Source organism: Lolium rigidum, chromosome 7, assembly GCF_022539505.1.
Source record: "Lolium rigidum isolate FL_2022 chromosome 7, APGP_CSIRO_Lrig_0.1, whole genome shotgun sequence".
NCBI lineage: Eukaryota > Viridiplantae > Streptophyta > Magnoliopsida > Poales > Poaceae > Lolium > Lolium rigidum.
Genome location: NC_061514.1, coordinates 131952494 through 131972691, shown reverse-complemented (window position 1 = coordinate 131972691; position 20198 = coordinate 131952494). Strand labels below are relative to the sequence as shown.

The window sequence follows — 20198 nt, the reverse complement described above, 5'->3', positions numbered from 1 at the left end:
CCTCCCTCTCCGGCTCTCGTCGCGTGGATCCTAGCCACAGGCATTGGCGGACGCAGCGGGGGGCCGGGGGGGCCGTGGCCCACCCAGAAATCCAGCCAATTTTTTAGGTACCCCATGAAAAAAGCCCAATTAGCCCAGCACCAAGGCACCTACACGAGCGATTCCCACAGCAGGCCAGCACGAGAACGCGATTCCCAGCCAGCAGCCAGGCTCCCAGCGACCAACCGCCGCCGCCCCGACCGATCGCCGCCGCGGCCCCGGCACCGCCGCCGCACGCCGCAGGCCCGCCCTCGACTAGACTGCCTGCCTGGCCGGCCGGCGATCTCTGCCCTCACCCAGCCCCGGCCGGTGCAGTAACCGCCGGCCGCCGCGCCGCTCTTCCCGCCGGCCGCCTCTCTCCCCGCGGCCCTGCTCTTCCCGCCGAGTCGCCGACGACCAGGTGACCTGCTGCCGTGCAGCCGCGCGCTCTCCTCTCTGCCTCTGTTATATGTTATTTACTTATTCTCTCTGTTAGTCTGTTTGGTAAATTGCTTTGGTAAATTGCAAATGTATACATGACTCTGTGTGTATTGTGTAACAAAGAAAATTGCTAAATTGCTAATATTTGAATGTTTTAATTGTGTAGAAATGAAGAGGGATAGCAAAATTGCGCTACTTAATTAGAAACAAGCATCAAAAACAAAGAAGATAGCATCAACACAGTTAGTCATACATGATGTAGAAATCGAAGGTGGTGGGCTTGATTTCGATGACAAAGAGTATTTTCCGCAATGAGTCTAGTGAAAAACAAAGAGTATTTTCCATAATAAGTCTAGTGAAAAACAAGTTGAGAAATAGTATGGGTGATGAGCTCTTGAACCATTGCTTAGTGACATTTATCGAGCGATGGGTGTTCATCTAGTTTAGGTGGTTTCTCTAGTTTCCCCCTTTATAGCTTGATTGGCGCATTTCATAAATTGTAGAAATACAACACGATTAGATCTTATTAGTCGCTAGCCAACCCGTGATTCTTCAATCGTCGACCGACCCATTCTATACTTACTGCTTTCGTATGAGATACTTTTCAGATTTTTGTTTTGGAGCAATTGCACCTAGTTTTTGGCCCAGGGCTTGCTCATATCCTGGCTCCGCACACCTGGTACGCCATCTAGATTTGTAAGGTATTGAGAACAGATTCCCCGTGGGATTGTGTATTCGTAAGAAGTTGAAGGACTGTCATTAGCAGAACAAAAATTAAGTTTGGGTATAAGCCTATAAGGGCATGTATCGATGTTAGGCGGCACTAGCAGTTTGCATAGTGTTGCTGCAAAGCCTCTCAATTGTGGTAGCTAACTTGAGATTAGTTACTTTCTAACATGGGAAAAAAATCATGCAGGTGTACAGTCCTATAGCTTTGGAAATGCATCCTCATCTGACCCTACACAGGCATCCTATGTGTGCCGAGGTATGTGTATACTGACCTCTGGGTCTATCTGAAGCTTTCACATTGAAAATTTATATTTGCACCTTTTCTAATAAAATATCATGTCTATTTGTTCCCCAGATTATTGAAGAATTCCAAAAGTGCCATGTGGATCACCCATTAAAAAAATTCTTTGGGGAATGCACAGATCTTAAGATTAAGCTAGATCGATGCTTTCGGCAGGAGGTAAACACCTTTATTTTCAGGGATGTGTTCATCAAACACCAACATGCTCATGATATTTGTCGGTGTTGTTGTATCTGTCTCCAGTCATGGCATTCCTCCTTTTATTTGATTAAATTGATTTCCTTTGGAAGCACTCATATTATTCGGTTTTGCCCACTCAGTTTTTTTCCACATATAGTAGGCTAACAAGATGTAGGTGTTTGCATTATTGTCTCAACTATAAAACTAACAGAACCTCCCAAGTTAAGAGTTAATACTAAAATATAGTTATTTTCTTCCTATATCTTAATTTATGCTGAAGAAGTTTTTTTACTTCCCTAACTGTCATGGTACTCTTCTTGTGAGATTCAGAAAGCTGTGAAGCGGAAGGCAAACTTTGAAGAGAGCAAGAAATTTAAAGAACAATTGCAGGCTTATAAAAAGGAAATGGCTGAGAAAGACAATGAATCATAACTTGCCACAGAGGACAAGGGCCTGATTTCTAATGCTTTGTTCTGCAACCAAGTGGCTTCCACTTTGCCAAACGAAATTTGAGATTTTACCTTAAATCTTGTGTAGCACACATATTTACTGTTTAAATGTTACAGTTGGTGAAGTATAGTTTATGGACTTGAATTGGCTTTTTTAGAAGTTTGAATCATCTCGTGTGGTTATGTTACTTATGCCTTGTCCATTTTCAGTAGCATTGGAAGCTCTGCTGGATATTTGGACAACAATTGTTGCTCTATGTTGGTGTTGTACTGTGAGGATTTTTTGTTGGAAACCCTAATAAATTGAAACAATTTCAAGTAAATCCAGTCGATTTTCTGGTATTTTCATCTGGAATTTGCTTGTTTCATACTGCAAGGTAGTAAGGTACTGAGTACTGATATTTAATTGCCAGACACTTTTGGGTTACATAGGTAGGAGCTGTAAGATGGAAACTACTATTCCTGTGAAGTGGTTAGATTCTGGTTCTCACGCATGTAAGTAGAAGGAGCACTATTGGCCCTAGAGCAACATAAATATGGATGATTTCATCTCATTATATGTCAGTTTGTTATATTAATTTTCTTAACTATGTCTTTGGATTATTTTCATGCATCAACTGTCACATATTATCTTTTGATGATTCTATGTTCGTCAAATGAATGAACTCTGTACCTCAGTCTATTCTCAGTTGCTCTTGGAGGACTATTCAAGCTGAATCTGATTCTATAGAGATTGTAGAGGCTTTGGCTGACATCTGAAACTATAGAGAGTCTTGTTTTGTTACCTTGGATTAGTGCTGGCAGCTTTTTGTAGGCGTGTGCAAAAACGGTTTGACCAGAACCTGTCAAAACTGGTAGCTCAAAATTATGTACTAGCTTTGTGGCTCCAATCTGCACACTGAATGCGATTTCTTTCATTTTACCCCCTTATTACGAGATTTCTTGCTTGATTAAGTCTGTCATGAGGCAATACCATATGTCTTCTTTAGCAAGAATTGTCCACATGCTATGTCCGTCAAGAACCTTGTGCGTATTTTCATCTGTGAGAATGCCCAGAACTCCAAATGTAATTCCACTGATCATGGTCATGAGGTCATCCCACAGCTTCAGGGAGTTAAGGAAATCCACAGTCAAGAGTCAAGAGGTTGAACTGCTATATAGTAGCAAATGGATCAAGCTCATCGTTGGTAGTTGTACCTTCTCCTTGGAATAAATTAGCCTACTTTTGGTGACGAAGGTAGTGTGGCCTGTGCTTTGAGCTTCTTCAGTTGCTGGTGGCTGCCAAACAGAATATGCAGCACAACAACCATGGGACAGGGGTGTGTGACTGCGCCTAGAAAGCTCACATCCCGATGTTAGGATGAACGCCCGGACAAGGTGAGAGAGCGTCAGCACCTGCTGGCACTAGCGAGATGAGCTTTGACAATTGAAGCTTTCGCATGGCAGTTCACAAGTGTCGAGTGTCATCATAGCCTCTGTGACTCGTGCGTGTACCCTACCTACCGCATGGTCCATTGCTTCTAATTTGATTTTGTTTCCTTCTCTGGCTGTAGCCTGCATATAAGCGACATCATACTTGCAGACTGCAAGGCAATCTGAAGTACTGTACATTTCAGAGAGGAGTAGCAGGGGATCGAGCGAAGAAGAGCATGGCGTCGAGCGCGGTGGAGCCTATCCCTCTCCTGAGTCCCTACCAGATGGGGCCGTTCAGGTTCTCGCACAGGTGAGCTTCATGTGCAAACATCTATGGCTTATGGCAGCTATATCATGATGCGACCAAATTTTACTCTCCTGAATCCTGAGTTCCTGACGCAGGATCGTGCTGTCGCCGATGACGAGGTCGAGATCATACGGTAACCTCCCGCAGCCGCACGTCGTGGAGTACTACGCGCAGCGGGCGACGGAGGGCGGGCTCCTCATCGCGGAGGCCACGATCGTCTCGCCGGACTCGCGGGGGATGGGCCTCATCCCGCATACCCCTGGGATCTGGACCAAGGAGCAGGTTCAGGCGTGGAAGCCCGTCGTGGACGCCGTGCACGCCAAGGGCGCCACTTTCTTCTGCCAGATTTGGCATGTCGGAAGAGCCTCTGATACGGGTAAGATTCTGTCGTGATGGTTGTTTTTTCACTGTCAGTTTACTTTAGCTGCCACTGTCAGTTGTTCTTCAGTCACACCTCACACTAGCCCCCAGCAAGAACTGAAATGAGCAGTTTATAGTATGCCATCTGAGGCGAGGCAGTGATAACTCTGAATTGTTGTTATGTGTTGCCATCAGAGGAACGGCCCATCTCAAGCACAGATAAGCCGGTAGAGAAGAACGAAGAGAACTACTTCATGGATTTCTCAACCCCAAGGCCCCTGACCGTGGAGGAGATCCCTGGTGTCATCAACCATTTCAGAATCACCGCCAAAAATGCCATGGAAACCGGTACAATAGCTTCACCTGATCTAAATTAAACGATTGCAAATGATTAGCCGAGCAGTGAACCGTTTGTTCACGAACGAGCGCGATGTCAATCAATGTGTTACCTGTTTGTGGCACGCGTGCAGGATTCGATGGGGTGGAGGTGCACGCCGCCAACGGATACCTCCTGGACCAGTTCATGAAGGACGGCGTCAACGACCGCGCCGACGAGTACGGCGGCACCCTGTCCAAGCGCTGCCGCTTCGCCCTGGAGGTGGTCGACGCCGTGGTGGACGAGGTCGGGCCCGACCACGTCGGCGTGCGCCTCTCGCCCTACTCCACGTGGCTCAGCTGCCGCGACTCGGACCCGGACGCGCTGGCCGCGCACATGTCCCGGGAGCTCAGCCGCCGCGACGTCCTGTACCTCAACGTCGTGGAGCCGGAGATGGCGTTCGCGGAGGACGCCGACGGCGGCGAGGCGCGGCGGGTCATCCCGCACAGGCTGCATGGGATGAGGGAGGCCTTCGAGGGGACGCTAATGGTCGGCGGAGGGTACGACAGGAAGGAAGGGAACTGGGCCGTCGCCCAAGGGTACGCCGACATGGTCGTCTACGGCCGGCTCTTCTTGGCCAACCCCGACCTGCCGGAGAGGTTCAGGCGGGACGCGCCGCTGAACAAGTACCATCGCCCCACGTTCTACACCGACGACCCCGTCGTCGGATACACGGATTACCCGTTTCTTCACGATGGTGGCGACAAGGTGATCCGCGAGGAGAATGGCGTGATTTAATTAGCATTTAGCAAGATGCATGGAGAACACCTGAATGAACTGCATGCCATCGTCGCATGGCCTCCTTCACTGACTCTTCTGTGGATTCGCTTTGGTTCGAGAGCGCGTCTAGGAGAACGCTTTGTTGTGCACTTTGCTTAATAATAATCTCCATGCAAAAGGCCAAACTAGAGATAATGACTTTGATGAATCTTGAGGTACTTTTGATTTTATTATCACTGTAGGTGAATGTTTTTATTAATCCTCGTGAATATTTTTTCTAAACCTCGCGATTTTTTTAAAACCTCACGAACAATTTTTGGAACTTGTATGAACATTTCTTACGACTTGCGAACATTTTTGAAACCTTGCATTTTTTTTTTGAATTGCACGAGCATTATAAAACTTGTATGCACGAGCATTTTTAAACCTCACGAACAAAAATTTAAAGCTTGCGTTTTCTTGAATGTCTGAACATTTTGTTTAACTATGCGATCATTTTTATGGTTTGCTAACTTTTTTAAGACTTGGCATTTCTCTTAATTGTACGAAGGCTCGCGAACATTTTCGAAACCTTGCGATTTTTATAATTGCACGAACAATTTTTCAATGTTGTGAAGAAATTTTTAAACCTTGTGATTTTTTGAATTGTTTGAAGAATTTATGAACTATATGCACATTTGTAAGGCTCATGGACATTTTGAAGCCTTGCTTTTTTTAATAGTACGTACATTTTAATTGTGCGTTTATTTTGGACTATCGTACTAAATTTTTTTGAAACCTACAGAATAATTATTTTTGAACTTTCCAAATATGTTTTGATCACACGAAAATTTTATTTGAAATTGTGAACAACTTCTGAAAACCCGTGAACAAGTATTTTGAATTTTCTAGAGATATTTTTGAACGAGCGAACATTTTTCTTAATGACGCGGACATTTTCAAAAACTCGTGAACTTTATAGAATGTTCTTAAAACATTGACACGTGTGTTTCACCCCATAGCTATATGCCTAAAATAGTCATAGAAAGATTAATGTGGCTCTCTTTCTTTCAATTGTGTTCGGAATAACTACATCATGTACATATTGTTGTTTTCTTGCATATGTACCATCGACATAGTTGACATGTACTAACTCCATTCAAAAATAGATGTCTCATTTCTGTCTACATATATTTATTGAACGGAGGTAGCAGAAGGAAACGATCAAAAAGTAGAACCAAGGGGTGCTAATTTGTTCTTACAGTCAACTTTTAAGCTACTCCCTCTATTCATAAAAGGATGTCGAAGATTAATCCGAATTCGGATGTATCAATATACACTGAAAAGTGTCTAAGATATATCCAAATTTAGATAAACTTTCAACACCTTTTTATGGGACGGAGGTGTATTTTAGAACTTGTGCAACAAAAACGGGCTTGGGAGAAACCAAGCTTAGTACATGTATCAAAACAAAAATCACTTCACTAAATTTTCACAACAACTCGGTAGATCTTTGTAACTGTGTACTCCCTCTGTTCACTAATGTAAGATGTTCTAGATAATTTTAAAATAGGCTAGGTACAAAATAAAATAAGTAAACCTACTGAAACTATACTAGATAGAAGAAAAAATGAGTGAACCGAAAAAATCCTTAAACTTCTTATAAAGACGTACGAAGGGAGTACTTCCTCCATCCCAAAACTGAAAAAAAGAAGGACCCTTGGGTTTCCAGAGGCATTACTAGAAGACCAAGTACACACCGAGACCGTCATCAGCTATTGGAGCGAGTCTGTGACCTCATTTGCCCTATCACCGGACAATGGGACCATGATCTTGTCAGGCAAACCTTCAATGCCACGATGCTGAACATATCCTCTCCATCCCAATCCAAGAAGGATTTGATGATTTTCCAGCTTGGCATGCTGACCCCAAGGGTGTCTTCTCTGTCAAGTCAGCGTACAAGCTCAGACTCAAGTTGTTGGATGTTGCTGCAGGCGAAACTAACTCATCTACTGTAGCAAATCTGACAATAGGCACACCAACCAAAATGGCAAAAGGTCTGGAGCTTGAATATCCCTAGGAAAATCAGCATGTTCCTTTGGGGCTTGGGGCATAATAGCCTGCCAGTTAAGATGAACCTAAAACGCAGAGGCTTGGATCTTGAAACTATCTGCCCTATGTGCCAGCGGCTCGACGAGGATTGCGGACATGTCTTCCTCAAATGTAAGTTTGCCAAATCAGTATGGCGTGAAGCAAATCTGGAGTCTGTCCGGCGAGTGTTGTTGGAATGTGCAAATGCATCCCAAACACTAGAAGCTCTACTGAATTTGGATGATAGTTGTCGTCTGGTCTCAGTTACACTTATGTGGAAGATCTGGAGTGTGCGAAATTCAGTGAACGCTGGAGACCGTTCCCCTTTCCCGGCTTCTGTAGCATCATTGGCAATTCAACACACCTCAGAGTTCACTTCCTATCTAAGCAAAACTCAAACTATACAGTTTACTAAAACTGATCGATGGACCAAACCTCCTGCAGATTATTTGAAAATCAACATTGATGGCTCTTTCTGCAGGGAAAATGGCACTGGCGGATGGGGCTTCTGCATTAGGGATTACAATGGTGATGTTTGTGGTGCAGGTATGGGGCAAATTGCACATGTCGCTGATGCTCTTCAAGCTGAAACAATTGCATGCCTCAAGGCCATAGAGTATGCAGCTGAGTTAGGCATGGGACGGATAATTATTGAAACGGATGCAACCTTGCTAAAGTCAGCTCTGCAATCAAGTGAGTTTGATTTGTCTCGCCATGGATTTTTTTTTTCGGGAGGCAAAATGCCAATTGCTTACCAACTTCATAAATTACAAGGTGATGTATTGTAAGCGTGCGTGTAATATAGTGGCTCATGTTTTAGCCACTAATGGTGCTAGTTTAGTCTCGGGTGGTATTATGCTGTGGCATGATCTTGTACCAGATTTTGTATCTTCTATAGTTGCCAGCGATTTAGCTGCAACAGATCAATAAAAGCCACTTTTTCTGTCAAAAAAAAAAACTGAAAAAAAAGAAACCGTCTCACATACGAGAATTCTCCGATCCCTCCTGCTGCACATTCCATGCAGAGAATAGTTTATGCCGGAAAGTGTTTTTGGCTGCCAAACTCCAATGCTCTCGCCATTTAAAAAAATAAAGATATTTTTACAAGTTACTAAAAAATCTGAATATAATATTAGGGATTGCCAATGACACATCTCACAATCATGCAAAATCTCAATCCGAAATTCATATTATTTTATGCTAGACAAAAATGGCAATATATGATATGTTTGGATGATTTGAAAATAACTACTCAGATCTCGAAAAGTGTTTTTAGCTCCCGAGCTCCAGTGCTCTCGCTATGTTAAGAAAAATTTAAAAATATGTTTACAAGTTATAAAAATCATGAAAATAATTCTGAAGACTATCATTGATACATTCCACAATCATGCAAAATCTCAATCCGAAATTCTTTTTATTTTGAGCTAGATAAAAATGACAAAATCTGATATGTTTTGAAGATTTAAAAATGACTACTTAGATTTACAATTTTGTCATTTTTGTGTAGCTCAAAATATTAAGTATTTGAAATTGATTTTTGCACGTTTGTGGGATACATCATTGACTATTTGCAGATTTGTTTCCAGGATTTTTTGAAACTCAAAAATATGATTTTTGGTTTTTTTTTTTAAAACGAGATCACTGGTGCCCATGTGCACCAAATATCTGTCCCTCAGATCTACACTTTTGTCATTTTTGTGTAGATCAGAATATAAAGTATTTGAAGTTGATATTTTACACGTTTGTGGAATACAACATTGCCTATATACGGATTTATTTTCAGATTTTTTTGAAACTAAAAAATATGATTTTTTATTTTTTAAAAAAACTGAATCACTAGTACCATGTGCACCAAATCTCTTTTATAGACTCGTGATTTTTCGAGGAAAAAAGATGCAAAGTGTAGTTTTCTCTGCCGCATGACCGCAGCAGTGACCTCAACAAATCAAGTATAGTCAACATTATGGTGCCTTGTTGACTCTCACGTGAGTGATCTTGCAAACAAACCGTGCCAGGTTCACTGAACCCCCTCCGGCGGTTTAGGAGTATTAAATCTTCCAAAGAAAATCTTTAAAGGAGACAGTGACACTTTGGTCCACTGCCGGCTGCTGCTTGTCAGCATAAACCGAGGGAGGTGCCATATATAGTTGCCTAGGAAGGAGGAGAAGAGAAAGTAGAGCAAACAAGACAGAAGCAAGATGGTCGACGCCGCTGCCGCAGCCCCCCTGCTGACCCACTACAAGATGGGGAAATTCGAGCTCTCCCACAGGTTCGCCTCCTGTTCGCCCAATCTCTTCTTCTTTTCTTTGCACGGAAATCCCAATCTGCATCAAGAATCGATTCTTTAGGTCTTCTGTTTAGGCGATTTGTGCAACAGAGAAACCAATTTGGGTGAGAGAGCTGCCTAGCAAGTTTATCACTAATTTTCTCAAACGATGAAGAATTTCCTCTTTGAAAATCCCAAATATGGAAGATTAATGCAGGGCATAGACTGCAGAAGAAAACAATGGAAAAAAATCGACCCGCAGAAGATGGTTTCCTCATCTTTATTTTCGTGTGGATGTTTTTTGCTCTCCTGAATTTTATTATTATACTGCTGCACTGTGGTTTGCATCTTGTAATACCATCAAGAACCATATTCGGCTCACAATTTTGACCCCCAAGAAGATTCACGGACAGAAGCATAATAATCAGGTCTTATTCTGAAAGGTTTTATTGTTGTTATTGCAAACATTGGACTGCATTACGTATTCAGATATGTGTAGGAGGTGTTTTTTTAGGAAAAAGAAGGCAATGCCTCCTGCACTGTGCTGTGCATCCTCCTTGGATGCAAACAGCCATAATATTGTTACAAACTATGCCAGGCAGGCATCACTGCCAAACACATCGGATTACAAAAAGAGACAAACACAATGTCGTCTTGCATTGGCCTCACTACAACCATCTCCTCCGTCATGGTATCATTTACCACAACCTATGACTGAAAACGGCAATAAAAAGTATGTGAAGGAGATGCTCCAATACAAAATTTGATGCTTTTGGAAGAACAGCGAGTTTTTATTGTTAACCCAAACAATCTGGCATTGCTGTATAATTGTTCGATGAACATACGCTATTTGTAAAAGTTACACCCAAATGACTCCACTCCACTGGGAGTGTGTCGTTAGCAAATGGCAAACAAAACCTAAAAATATGTAAACTATTCCGATGAATTTAATGTGGAATACCTGCTATTATGGTTACAACATGTGCCCCTGAACTGTATCTGTTTGTTCCTGGACTTGTTCCTGAAAAACCAGTTCGATGAATTATGTCATTCTTCTTGACTTGATGATCCACTTGTTCCTGATAGCTTTCTGTTTCTGTTTAGGGTAGTTCTTGCACCACTGACAAGGGAGCGATCCTATGGAAATGTTCCTCAGCCGCATGCCATACAGTATTATCAACAGAGAGCAACCAAAGGAGGCCTTTTGATTGCTGAGGCCACTGGAGTTTCAGAGACCGCTCAAGGGTGTGTATGCCATACCCTTAGGCTGTGGCTGCTGGAAATCTCATTAGTCATGTTTAATTTCTTCTTCTCAATATTATTAGTTGTAAAGATGACATGTGTCGTGTTACCCTGTATGCATTCAAGGTACAAAGATACTCCTGGCATTTGGACAAAGAAGCAGGTAGAAGCATGGAAGCCGATCGTGAGTGGGGTTCGTGGGAAAGGAGGAGTATTTTTCTGTCAGATTTGGCACGTAGGAAGAGTCTCTAATCATAGTAAGTTTACAAACTCTAATAGTTATCCTTAAACTTAATGTAATCACAATTATTTCGCAAGCTGGATAGCCTCAAATAGATTTTAGACTTTCGGTTCAGCTCAGCCACATCTTATGCTATTATTATTCATTTATTCATGAACATTATGTACATTTATTCATGGTTTTATGGCAGCATAAGTTATCTCATGTTTCTTGTAAATGAAATGGCATTAGTAACCCTGTAGTCATTCCAATAGTCCTGATTTTTATCTTACTAACACATGTTCATTATCTCTTTGCAGCGTTTCAGCCTAATGGGCAGGCTCCGATTTCGAGCACCGATAAGCCACTCAAACCTGTAGTGAGAGCAAATGGCATAGATGAGGCTACATTCTCAACTCCTAGGAGACTAGAGACTGATGAAATCCCTTCGATCATTGACGATTTCAGGGTTGCTGCTAGAAATGCAATTGAAGCTGGTAAGTAGCAATATTTCTCTCATTTTGCGCTCCAGATGTTAAGAATGTGCTATTACCATACAAATTACAGATTTATCATTCATCCAAATTAGTATCTCGATAAAATTAGCATACGAAGGTTTAAATGGATGTTGTGTCAAGTGTCTAACAAATACCTACTGAATTATTCAACATCATGTGACTCCCAAAGAAAAGGGATATCTAATCTCAGTGCCTTGGTTTGTAGGATTTGATGGTGTCGAAATTCATGGAGCTCATGGTTATTTGATTGATCAGTTCTTAAAGGACCAAGTCAATGATCGTACCGACAAATATGGTGGGAGCTTAGAGAATCGTTGCCGGTTTGCGTTGGAAGTAGTCCAGGCCGTGGTTGAGGAAATTGGAGCTGATAAGGTTGGGATAAGGCTCTCACCCTTTGCAAATTACTCAGATGCATCAGACTCAAACCCAGAAGCTCTAGGCCTATACATGGCGCATGCGCTTAACAAATTTGGAATTCTTTATTGTCACATGGTGGAACCACGGATGGTGAAAATTGGTGAAAAGTTTGAAACTCCCCACAGCCTTCGCCCCATAAGGGATGCTTTTAAGGGAACATTTATCATAGCTGGTGGGTATGGAAGGGATGATGGAAATAAAGCAATCGCTGATGGCTATGCGGATTTGGTTGCATATGGGCGCTTGTTTTTATCCAATCCTGACTTGCCCCGGAGGTTTGAGATAGATGCTCCTCTCAACAAGTACATTAGAGAAACTTTCTACATCTCCGATCCAGTTATTGGATACACTGACTACCCGTTTCTGCCATCCAATGTCTAATTGGACCTTTCAGGAGTGAGCTCTCCCTCCTCTCATAGGAGCATCTACCATGTGTATCAGTAGTATTGAAGGAATAAGATCGCCGGTTTCAATGCTCATGTGTATGGACATAGTATGGATAAAATGTATGATTGTTACAATTTAAGAATTTCATGTGAGAAGTGAAAAACTAAAGTGAGAAGGAAATTAAGCAGTCATTTTTTTTTGTAAATTAGCTTAACTAGTTTACATGCAAGTAGTGTGACCCTAAATAAAATCACAAGGGCTTACCTATTTCGTCCTTTTCGCTCCCACATGTGTTACCTTAGTCATCGACTTTAGAACATGTCAACTACTCATGCCGTGGAAGATAAATATGACAATGATTGGTGGAATATATGCAACAAATGAAACAACTTAGCTTGAATCTATGCAGACTACCAGTACTCCATTAGGCAGGCCAGCCAGTGTTGCCTTGTGTTGTCCTACTGACAATTAACATCAGAGGGGTAATATTATCCAGGGAGTTAGAATACAATTGCAGATCACACATGATGAGCATATGAATGGTAAGAAGGGCCTTTTCCCACCCATCATTTATATGCTTTTATCAAATGATGAAGAAAATCCTGCATATCCTTTTGGTGGTTTGTGAGTATCAACCATTTTTTTTTGTCACTACGGTGCCAAATTAGAGTTGCTTTACCAGTAAAAAAAGAAACATAGGTTCCTAGTGAAGGTTTCCTTTTTTTTTTGCCCTTTTGTTTGAACTATTTTCCCATATTTTGTTGTTGTCATTGTCCCTTCATTTGTATTATTGCAACTTCTCGTTTTTTATGTTTGATAGAACAGGACCCATTGTACTCGCAAAACTGTTAAGGATGATTCAGCTACAAATGTTGTTTGGTCCCCTTGTGAATCCAGCTTAACTAATAGACCTTCCATCTCATATATCCCAAAACGGTTTATATTGTGCGACGGGGGGGGGGGGGGGTACTTCATTACAACTTCTATTTCTGCACCAAACCCACTATGCTCAAGACTTAAATTGACATGGAATTATTTACTGAAGTGTTTGGATCTACATTTATTTTGTAACTGAAATGTGATATCTTACTTCAGTTTGTGTTCTAACTTCTAACTTCTGAAAATGTTAATCCTTCTCTCCTTCAAATTTAAAAAGTGAAGGAAAAGGATCTACTAGACAGTTGAGCTTATCATGGAAGTAATTGCTCAGTCAAACTTGATATGATAACCCCTTATATTACCTGACAAAGCCAGATCTGAAGTTGTTGAAATTTGTCGCTAGTAAATGTCAGGCTTACAGATTAAATGGAATCTCATGCTTAGCTTTAATTGTGGATATAGCCACCTAAAGAATAGTGAAAAGCTGCATTATTAGTGCATATATAAAAATGAAAGATATGCAATGGCCAATGCTTGTGGTGCCTTTGGCATCACGGACATGTTAGAAATCTTCCTTTGGAACTTTGTCTCCTGTGTTTATTATCTTATTTAGTTCATAGCTGTCACATTAACTTTTTGCACAATGTATCATGTTCAAGCAAGAGCTTTAAATACCCTGCTGTATCAAAGTGAGGTTCAGATGCACTAAACGCACTATCTCCTTGGATGTTTGATTATTCATGGACATATCTTAATTATTCTGTCTAGAGGCCTGCTGTTTAGTGCAGATTTATGGAATCGTTAGCGAGGAGTAACATTAGGTGCCGGACGTCTAGCATAGATTTCAAAGAGATTTAGATCAACATTGCAGCCAAGATTTATGCCTCTTCAGTGATGGTATAACCTTGAGAACACTTGCTAAACTCGAAAAAAGCGACAAACAAAAACATTAGCTTTGCATTTATTCCTTTGTTCTGGAGTATTCAACTGTTTCTTTTGTTTATTTTCTGCTGCTTACATCTCTCTATGGTCTATCTCTGGGGCATTACTTCAAGAGCTATCTTGGACAGTGAGGAAAGTTACCCTTGTTACCTTGCACCGCGTGTGTTATCTGCTTAGCGGTCCGAGTATTCTACCAAAAACCTCCATGTCATCAAAAATGAGAAATTTTAAGACGCTCCCGAACTATTAGAACCCTCCACTGTTTTCTACCAATGTGTTTAGATTTAAATATGAAGGTAGTAGGTCGCCCATGAGTCCTAAATAAGTAATCCCTCCATCCCACGAAACATGTTGAAGATTAGCTAAAATTTGGATGTAGCTAATCTTCAACATGTTTCGTGGGACGGAGGGAGTATAATCTACTTTCATATTGTATATGAATATGGTAGGAAACAATACATTTGTAGAGTATTTGTATGGTATGTTTGCAAGTGAAGACATATTTGAAAGATTGCTGCACTAGCCAATTGAACCAAAAGTCCGAACTGATGGAAGGCTATTTTAGTCCTTAGCGTGAGTTCGGTGCGGGCCGCAGAATCTTTTTTCTTTTGTTTTTAAAACTGCATGAGCAGGATCTTGAACTTGAGACCTCTTGGCTCTGATACCATGAAAGATTGCTGCACTAGCGAATTGAACCAAAATTTCGAACTGATGGAAAGAAACTAGGCAGTGTATTTATATTTTACAATATTGTCATTTTGTATGTGGCAATACTTAACCTTTTACTTTATGCTCAAAAAAATTGTTCAAGAAGCATGATGATAAGATAATATAGCAGGTTTAAGGGGAGATTATGCTATGCTTTTGTATGTAACGTGTGACAACACCTGTTCGATTAGAAAAGTACTATTATGACGTTTCAAGTATTTTTCTACTACGAATAGGTCGATCAAAAAGCATGTTGGATCATTACTACTGGAATGTATCTGATCATACAAGGGTTGGAGAGAACCCGCCTCTTGTAAGATAATTTCTAGATGATAATTACTAGGCCCCATCACTCCAATCAACGGTCTAGATTGATTGATTGTTCTTACCTCAGTAAGTTGGAGCTTCACAAAACTGCTCGTAAAAAATATTATAACCTGTGGGAGTAATGTGCATGGCACCACATTGCTGCTTCATATCTTATATGTAAGTGTTGCATCTTTATTTAATTTTATGGAACCTATCTATTTCTGAATTTTTGCTGTAACATGTAATTACAGTTTATATTAAAATACTCAAAGGGCACCTTCCTTGATAAGAAAAAAATGTATACACAAGATCTACGTTTTGTGGCCAAGAAATACCGATGCTTAACATTCAAATATCCAATCAAAACAAAATGTGATAAAATTTACAGATGCTGATGATAAAGGAATATAACTGCATTCTGGAGAACCGAGACTAGCTCAGTTGGCTAGTAGCGTCACGCCCAGCCCGCCTGCATTCGAGTCTTGCCTTCGCTAATTCTCTTATTCAGGTGACGCACAAAAGATGCATTTTGAAATGCTGAAATGCATGTCTAGGTTCTTAACGGAAGTTATTGATTTCTTCGGACATCCCAGGATTTGATGAACGATTGGGGTGAGACAATATGTATTGCATTGTTGTGCCTCTGTAATGTGACTGGGGTGAGACAATATGTATTGCATTGTTGTGCCTCTGTAATGTTACTGATCATCTTGACTTTCACAATACCTGAAGACGACTGGTCAGGAATCTGGATCTGAAGACATTTTGAAGTGTTCATTAAAGGGGTGGTCCTGGTGAACTGCCATCATGATTAGCCGATATGACCTAGTCACCATACCTTTAGGCTTTGGTCAATTATTATTTTTTCTTCTGTTGTGCATGCACAAATTTGTTATTGTGCCTTCTGCAAGCTTCTTGCTTTATTCTTTTAGTATTTGCCAATTTCAGGACAGGGGCATGACATGTTCTGGTCTACTGAGTTAACTAAGGAAATCTCATGAACTGAACACAATTATAAACTCTCTAATCAGGAGGTACTGTATTCGTTGGACATTCTTTTCAATTTTTAAAGTAAACTTGAAGATAAGAACGGTGGCGCCAATAGCTGTGTACCAGACTCATTTGGTTGTTGTTGAATTTGTATAAAAGATGGAGTCATGGAAACCAAATCTATAACACAAAATAATTTTCATGAAATTAGAACTGTAAGACATTTAGTGGTGCCTCGACAACTTAGAAGTGTACAGGACACCATTCTTTTTAAAATCTTTAGAGGATTGTGGAATATATCATTCTATTCCTATTTTATCATTCTTCGGTCAGATGATGGCATAGTGAAGATGAGCATGCAAGAAAGGAAATGGTAGAATACTTGGGTTTTAAAAAAATGTTAGTCTGACATTTCCAAGTAGAACAAATTCTTTACAATGTAAAGTGTAAATGCCTTTACATGAAACATATTCCTCACTATATATTCAGTGTGATCATGGACCACTTAATTATCCAGGACAGTACAAGCAACATGGATTTTTTATTAAAGGGAATTTTATACGCTTTGAACAAGTTTATAACCTATACCCTTGTACAAGGTAGATATCGAGCTACTTTGTGAACCACGAAAACCCTATTTGCTTGACCCTTGGCAATATGCAAGGACTGGCCTACCAATTATTCCTTGTGCTCAGGAGCCACAATAAAATGCTCGCCTCCAGGACAGGTCTAAGCCACCATTGTCCTTAAGTGCGAGAGGAAGATCCAGAGTTTAGTTGCAACAACCTCAGAAGCTAGTCCAAACTAGTGGGGAGGTTGTGTGCACAAACAAGAAGAAAGACCGAAGAATAGTAATGGCCCGTGGTAAGGTTCAGATGAGAAGGATAGAAAACCCAGTGCACAGGCAGGTCACCTTCTGTAAGCGGCGGATGGGCCTCCTCAAGAAGGCCAAGGAGCTATCTGTTCTATGCGATGCTGATATTGGTGTCATGGTGTTCTCTCCTGATGGCAAGATTTATGAGTTGGCCACCAACGGGTCTGTCTCTCTCTCTCTCTCTCTCTCTCTCTCTCTCTCTCTCTCTAAGTGATCCAAAGCTAACTCCAAATAATATATTTGTTTAAAGTTTTCACATGTTTTGTGGCTGACATGTATTAGGAACATGCAAGGCTTAATTGAGAGGTACAAGGGTAGCAACACAGAAGCACAAAGTGAAAGTAGCAAGCAGAAAAACCCTCAGGTCAGCAGCAGAGATCACATGATTTATCTCGTAATATCAACAAATAGCATCGCAAAGCTATGCACTGGAAAATGCAGTATTTGCATGAAATTTATCAAGGCCATTTACTGGGGGAACTTTGATTCAGCACACTATTTGTGGGTTTATTCATCACTGACTCACAGAATTTCATAATACTACGGGCATGAATTGTAGTTACATTATATTCGACAGAACTTTAATATGTAAAGTTCCTTCTAGACTTCTAGTAGTATTGAGTTTTAGCATTATTTTTTCATTGCAGATAATACAACAAGAGGTACTACTCTTGAGGCAAGAAATTGACTTACTTCAGAAAGGCTTAAGGTAATCAGCTGCATTACATGTATACCGGGAAGTAACTTAATGTCTTCTATCCGACCTGAAACTCTTTTAACTTATACCAGCATACCGACTTATTACCTTATTGGCTTCCACTGCTAGTTTTACGCTGCGTGATACACTAATATATTGCCTTATTGGCTTCCACTGCTAGTTTTTGAAGCAATTTCTATTAACAAAAAAAAAAGGAACATAGGATGATGGTCCATATTAAACTGGCTAGAATCCGTTGAAAAGGTTCCAAAAGATTCTGAAGGTGCTTCATATTTTCATAGAAGTAATATCAAGCACGAGGTTGATTGATAAAGGTAAGCACATCCATGCAGGTACATGTATGGAGCAAAAGATATGGACCACATGAATCTTCATGAGCTCCAAGTCCTGGAGAGTAATCTTGAAATTTGGGTACACAACATTCGCTCTACAAAGGTAAGCTTTATGTCCTTTTCTGCCCAAACCCAAAAAAATCAGAAATGGTTACTTTTGATATACTGTCCTTTTCTGCTGAGCAGATGGAGATCATATCTAGGGAGATTGAGATGCTCAAGAACAAGGTTGGCTACAGAAAAAATTATTCCTCTAATGAGTTTTTTAAGCTTACATGTAGAAAGGTGAACACAGCAATTCCCTTCATCAGTAGTTTTTCGTGTCTCTGTATTCTGCAGGAAGGCATACTGAAGGCTACCAACGATTTACTTCAAGAAAGGGTATTTTGATCTTCTAATTTCATATAATTTTACAGAACTTGGATATTTGAGGGGATAAGATTGCATTTTGATTTTAGGATTGGGTTCAAGATTAGTGTTGTGATTTATGGTTTGAGCAGAGTGGGAATCTAGTTAGTGGTCACTCTTGTAGGCAACCCAGCTACAGTTAGTGTTTGTCTCATCTTCCCCAGCTCAGTTTTTAACCTGACATAGTAATTCCTCCAGTTTAAATTATTATGGATTGGAGGGAGTAACATGTTTATTTGAGGTCAACATATTTCGTAATGTATTGATCTTGCGTGTCCAGGTAATTGAGCAGAGTGGGATTCTGGACACGGGCAGCAACATGATGATATCACACTTCCCCTTCCAGGGAACCATGGAGAGTGGCCACTACTTCTAGCCGAAACAACCGACCTCTCAAGTTATGACGTCAGTTATGATTCGAGTTCAACAAGGCCACCATGCATGGAACTCATAACGTCGCATCTGCCAACTTTGTGGTGTACAAAGGAAACAAAACAGCATCTGTATGACTGTATCCTTACCTGCTTTTGCACATGTAAATTAACCATGTACAATGGAAAGTATGTAGATTCCAGATATCTGCTTCATATGGTATAGCACTCTGAATGTTGTGTTGATTGGATCGAAATCATAGAATTTCTGTTTCGACTTCAACCAATGTCGCTACGCTGAAAGGTCCACATGAACATCTGAAAGCGTTTACTGATACAATCTGCATCTACCCAAGTGTTCAAAAAGGCAAGTAAAGGCAGAGCCACGGAGTTACATGCTTAGCAGATTCTATATTCATCCTGAGAGCATCTCCACTCGGCTCCCCAGCACCCCCTCCTGGGCCGAATTTTATCGCCGGATGGACGAAAATTCCCCAGCAGCCGCATCCCCAGGAGCCCAATTTTCGTCGGAGCCATTTTTAAATCCGGCGACCGCAGACCGAAGCCAAGAATACCGGAGAGCGCCTGGGAGCGCCGGATGAAGCGAAAAGCGCGTGAGCCAGGGAAGTCGGCGTCACACACAAAAAGATCCCCCCCCCCCACTCCACTCGCGCTGCCCAAACCACCTCGTCGCCGCCACCTTGCCGCCAGCACCACCCCCACCCTCTACCGACGCGCATACGCCAGTAGAAAGGCCGCACCCACTCCATAGCTACTGCCGAGCTCACTGCCGTTCATCACCTCACCGACGCTTCTTGCCGACCTCTACGGCACCACGCCCGTGAGGTGTTCGGCGTTTTGATTGCCATGGACTCCGACGATGAGGACAAGCAAATGTTTGTTTCGCTGTTGGAGGAAGAGAACGCTGCTGCCGCCGAAGATGAAGAGCACATGATGATCCTGGCGTCTTAGGCCACCCTATACGCCGAGCGGAACTCAAAGCCTCTGCGCCGGGTCGCCGGAAGGCGAAGGTGAGGCAGCGCCTGGAGGCAGTATTCCGGCGCCGGTTCGGGATGAGCCGGGATCTCTTTCTGAAGATTGTGTATGCCGTTTGGGACTTGGACCCCCTACTTCCGATGCGAACCGGACTGCACCAACATGATTGGGTTTTCCTCGCTACATAAGTGCATAATCGCTATGAGATTGCTTGCATATGGAGCTCCGGGTGATAGTGCCGATGACTGTATGCACAT

The 20198-nt window shown here is 41.6% G+C and overlaps 4 protein-coding genes across 6 annotated transcripts; all 4 read left to right on the top strand.

The window, feature by feature from the left end:
* Positions 1 to 356: 356 nt before the first annotated feature.
* LOC124676121 (COX assembly mitochondrial protein 2 homolog) lies at positions 357 to 2441 on the top strand. 3 transcript variants are annotated; one of them, XM_047212199.1, is made up of 4 exons: positions 357 to 439; positions 1376 to 1444; positions 1544 to 1648; positions 2000 to 2441. In XM_047212199.1, the coding sequence occupies exons 2-4, from the start codon at positions 1400 to 1402 to the stop codon at positions 2099 to 2101; spliced, it is 252 nt and encodes an 83-aa protein (XP_047068155.1). In that variant the 5' UTR covers positions 357 to 439; positions 1376 to 1399; the 3' UTR covers positions 2102 to 2441. The 3 variants fall into 3 exon arrangements, with proteins under 3 accessions (XP_047068155.1, XP_047068154.1, XP_047068157.1); XM_047212198.1 differs by lacking the exon at positions 357 to 439 and adding an exon at positions 692 to 1138; XM_047212201.1 differs by lacking the exon at positions 357 to 439 and adding an exon at positions 1075 to 1160.
* Positions 2442 to 3788: 1347 nt separating this feature from the next.
* On the top strand, positions 3789 to 5484 carry LOC124669448 (putative 12-oxophytodienoate reductase 12). Its single transcript, XM_047206064.1, has 4 exons — positions 3789 to 3841; positions 3934 to 4214; positions 4394 to 4546; positions 4669 to 5484. Exons 1-4 carry the CDS (start codon positions 3816 to 3818, stop codon positions 5310 to 5312), a joined length of 1104 nt encoding a protein of 367 aa, XP_047062020.1. The 5' UTR covers positions 3789 to 3815; the 3' UTR covers positions 5313 to 5484.
* A 4022-nt stretch (positions 5485 to 9506) lies between these two features.
* LOC124669447 (putative 12-oxophytodienoate reductase 11) lies at positions 9507 to 12582 on the top strand. Its single transcript, XM_047206063.1, has 5 exons — positions 9507 to 9633; positions 10735 to 10875; positions 10999 to 11129; positions 11413 to 11589; positions 11816 to 12582. Exons 1-5 carry the CDS (start codon positions 9563 to 9565, stop codon positions 12406 to 12408), a joined length of 1113 nt encoding a protein of 370 aa, XP_047062019.1. The 5' UTR covers positions 9507 to 9562; the 3' UTR covers positions 12409 to 12582.
* Positions 12583 to 16394: 3812 nt separating this feature from the next.
* LOC124677618 (MADS-box transcription factor 26-like) lies at positions 16395 to 19161 on the top strand. Its single transcript, XM_047213589.1, has 7 exons — positions 16395 to 17278; positions 17399 to 17480; positions 17764 to 17825; positions 18167 to 18269; positions 18353 to 18394; positions 18506 to 18547; positions 18855 to 19161. Exons 1-7 carry the CDS (start codon positions 17097 to 17099, stop codon positions 18948 to 18950), a joined length of 609 nt encoding a protein of 202 aa, XP_047069545.1. The 5' UTR covers positions 16395 to 17096; the 3' UTR covers positions 18951 to 19161.
* Positions 19162 to 20198: the final 1037 nt, after the last annotated feature.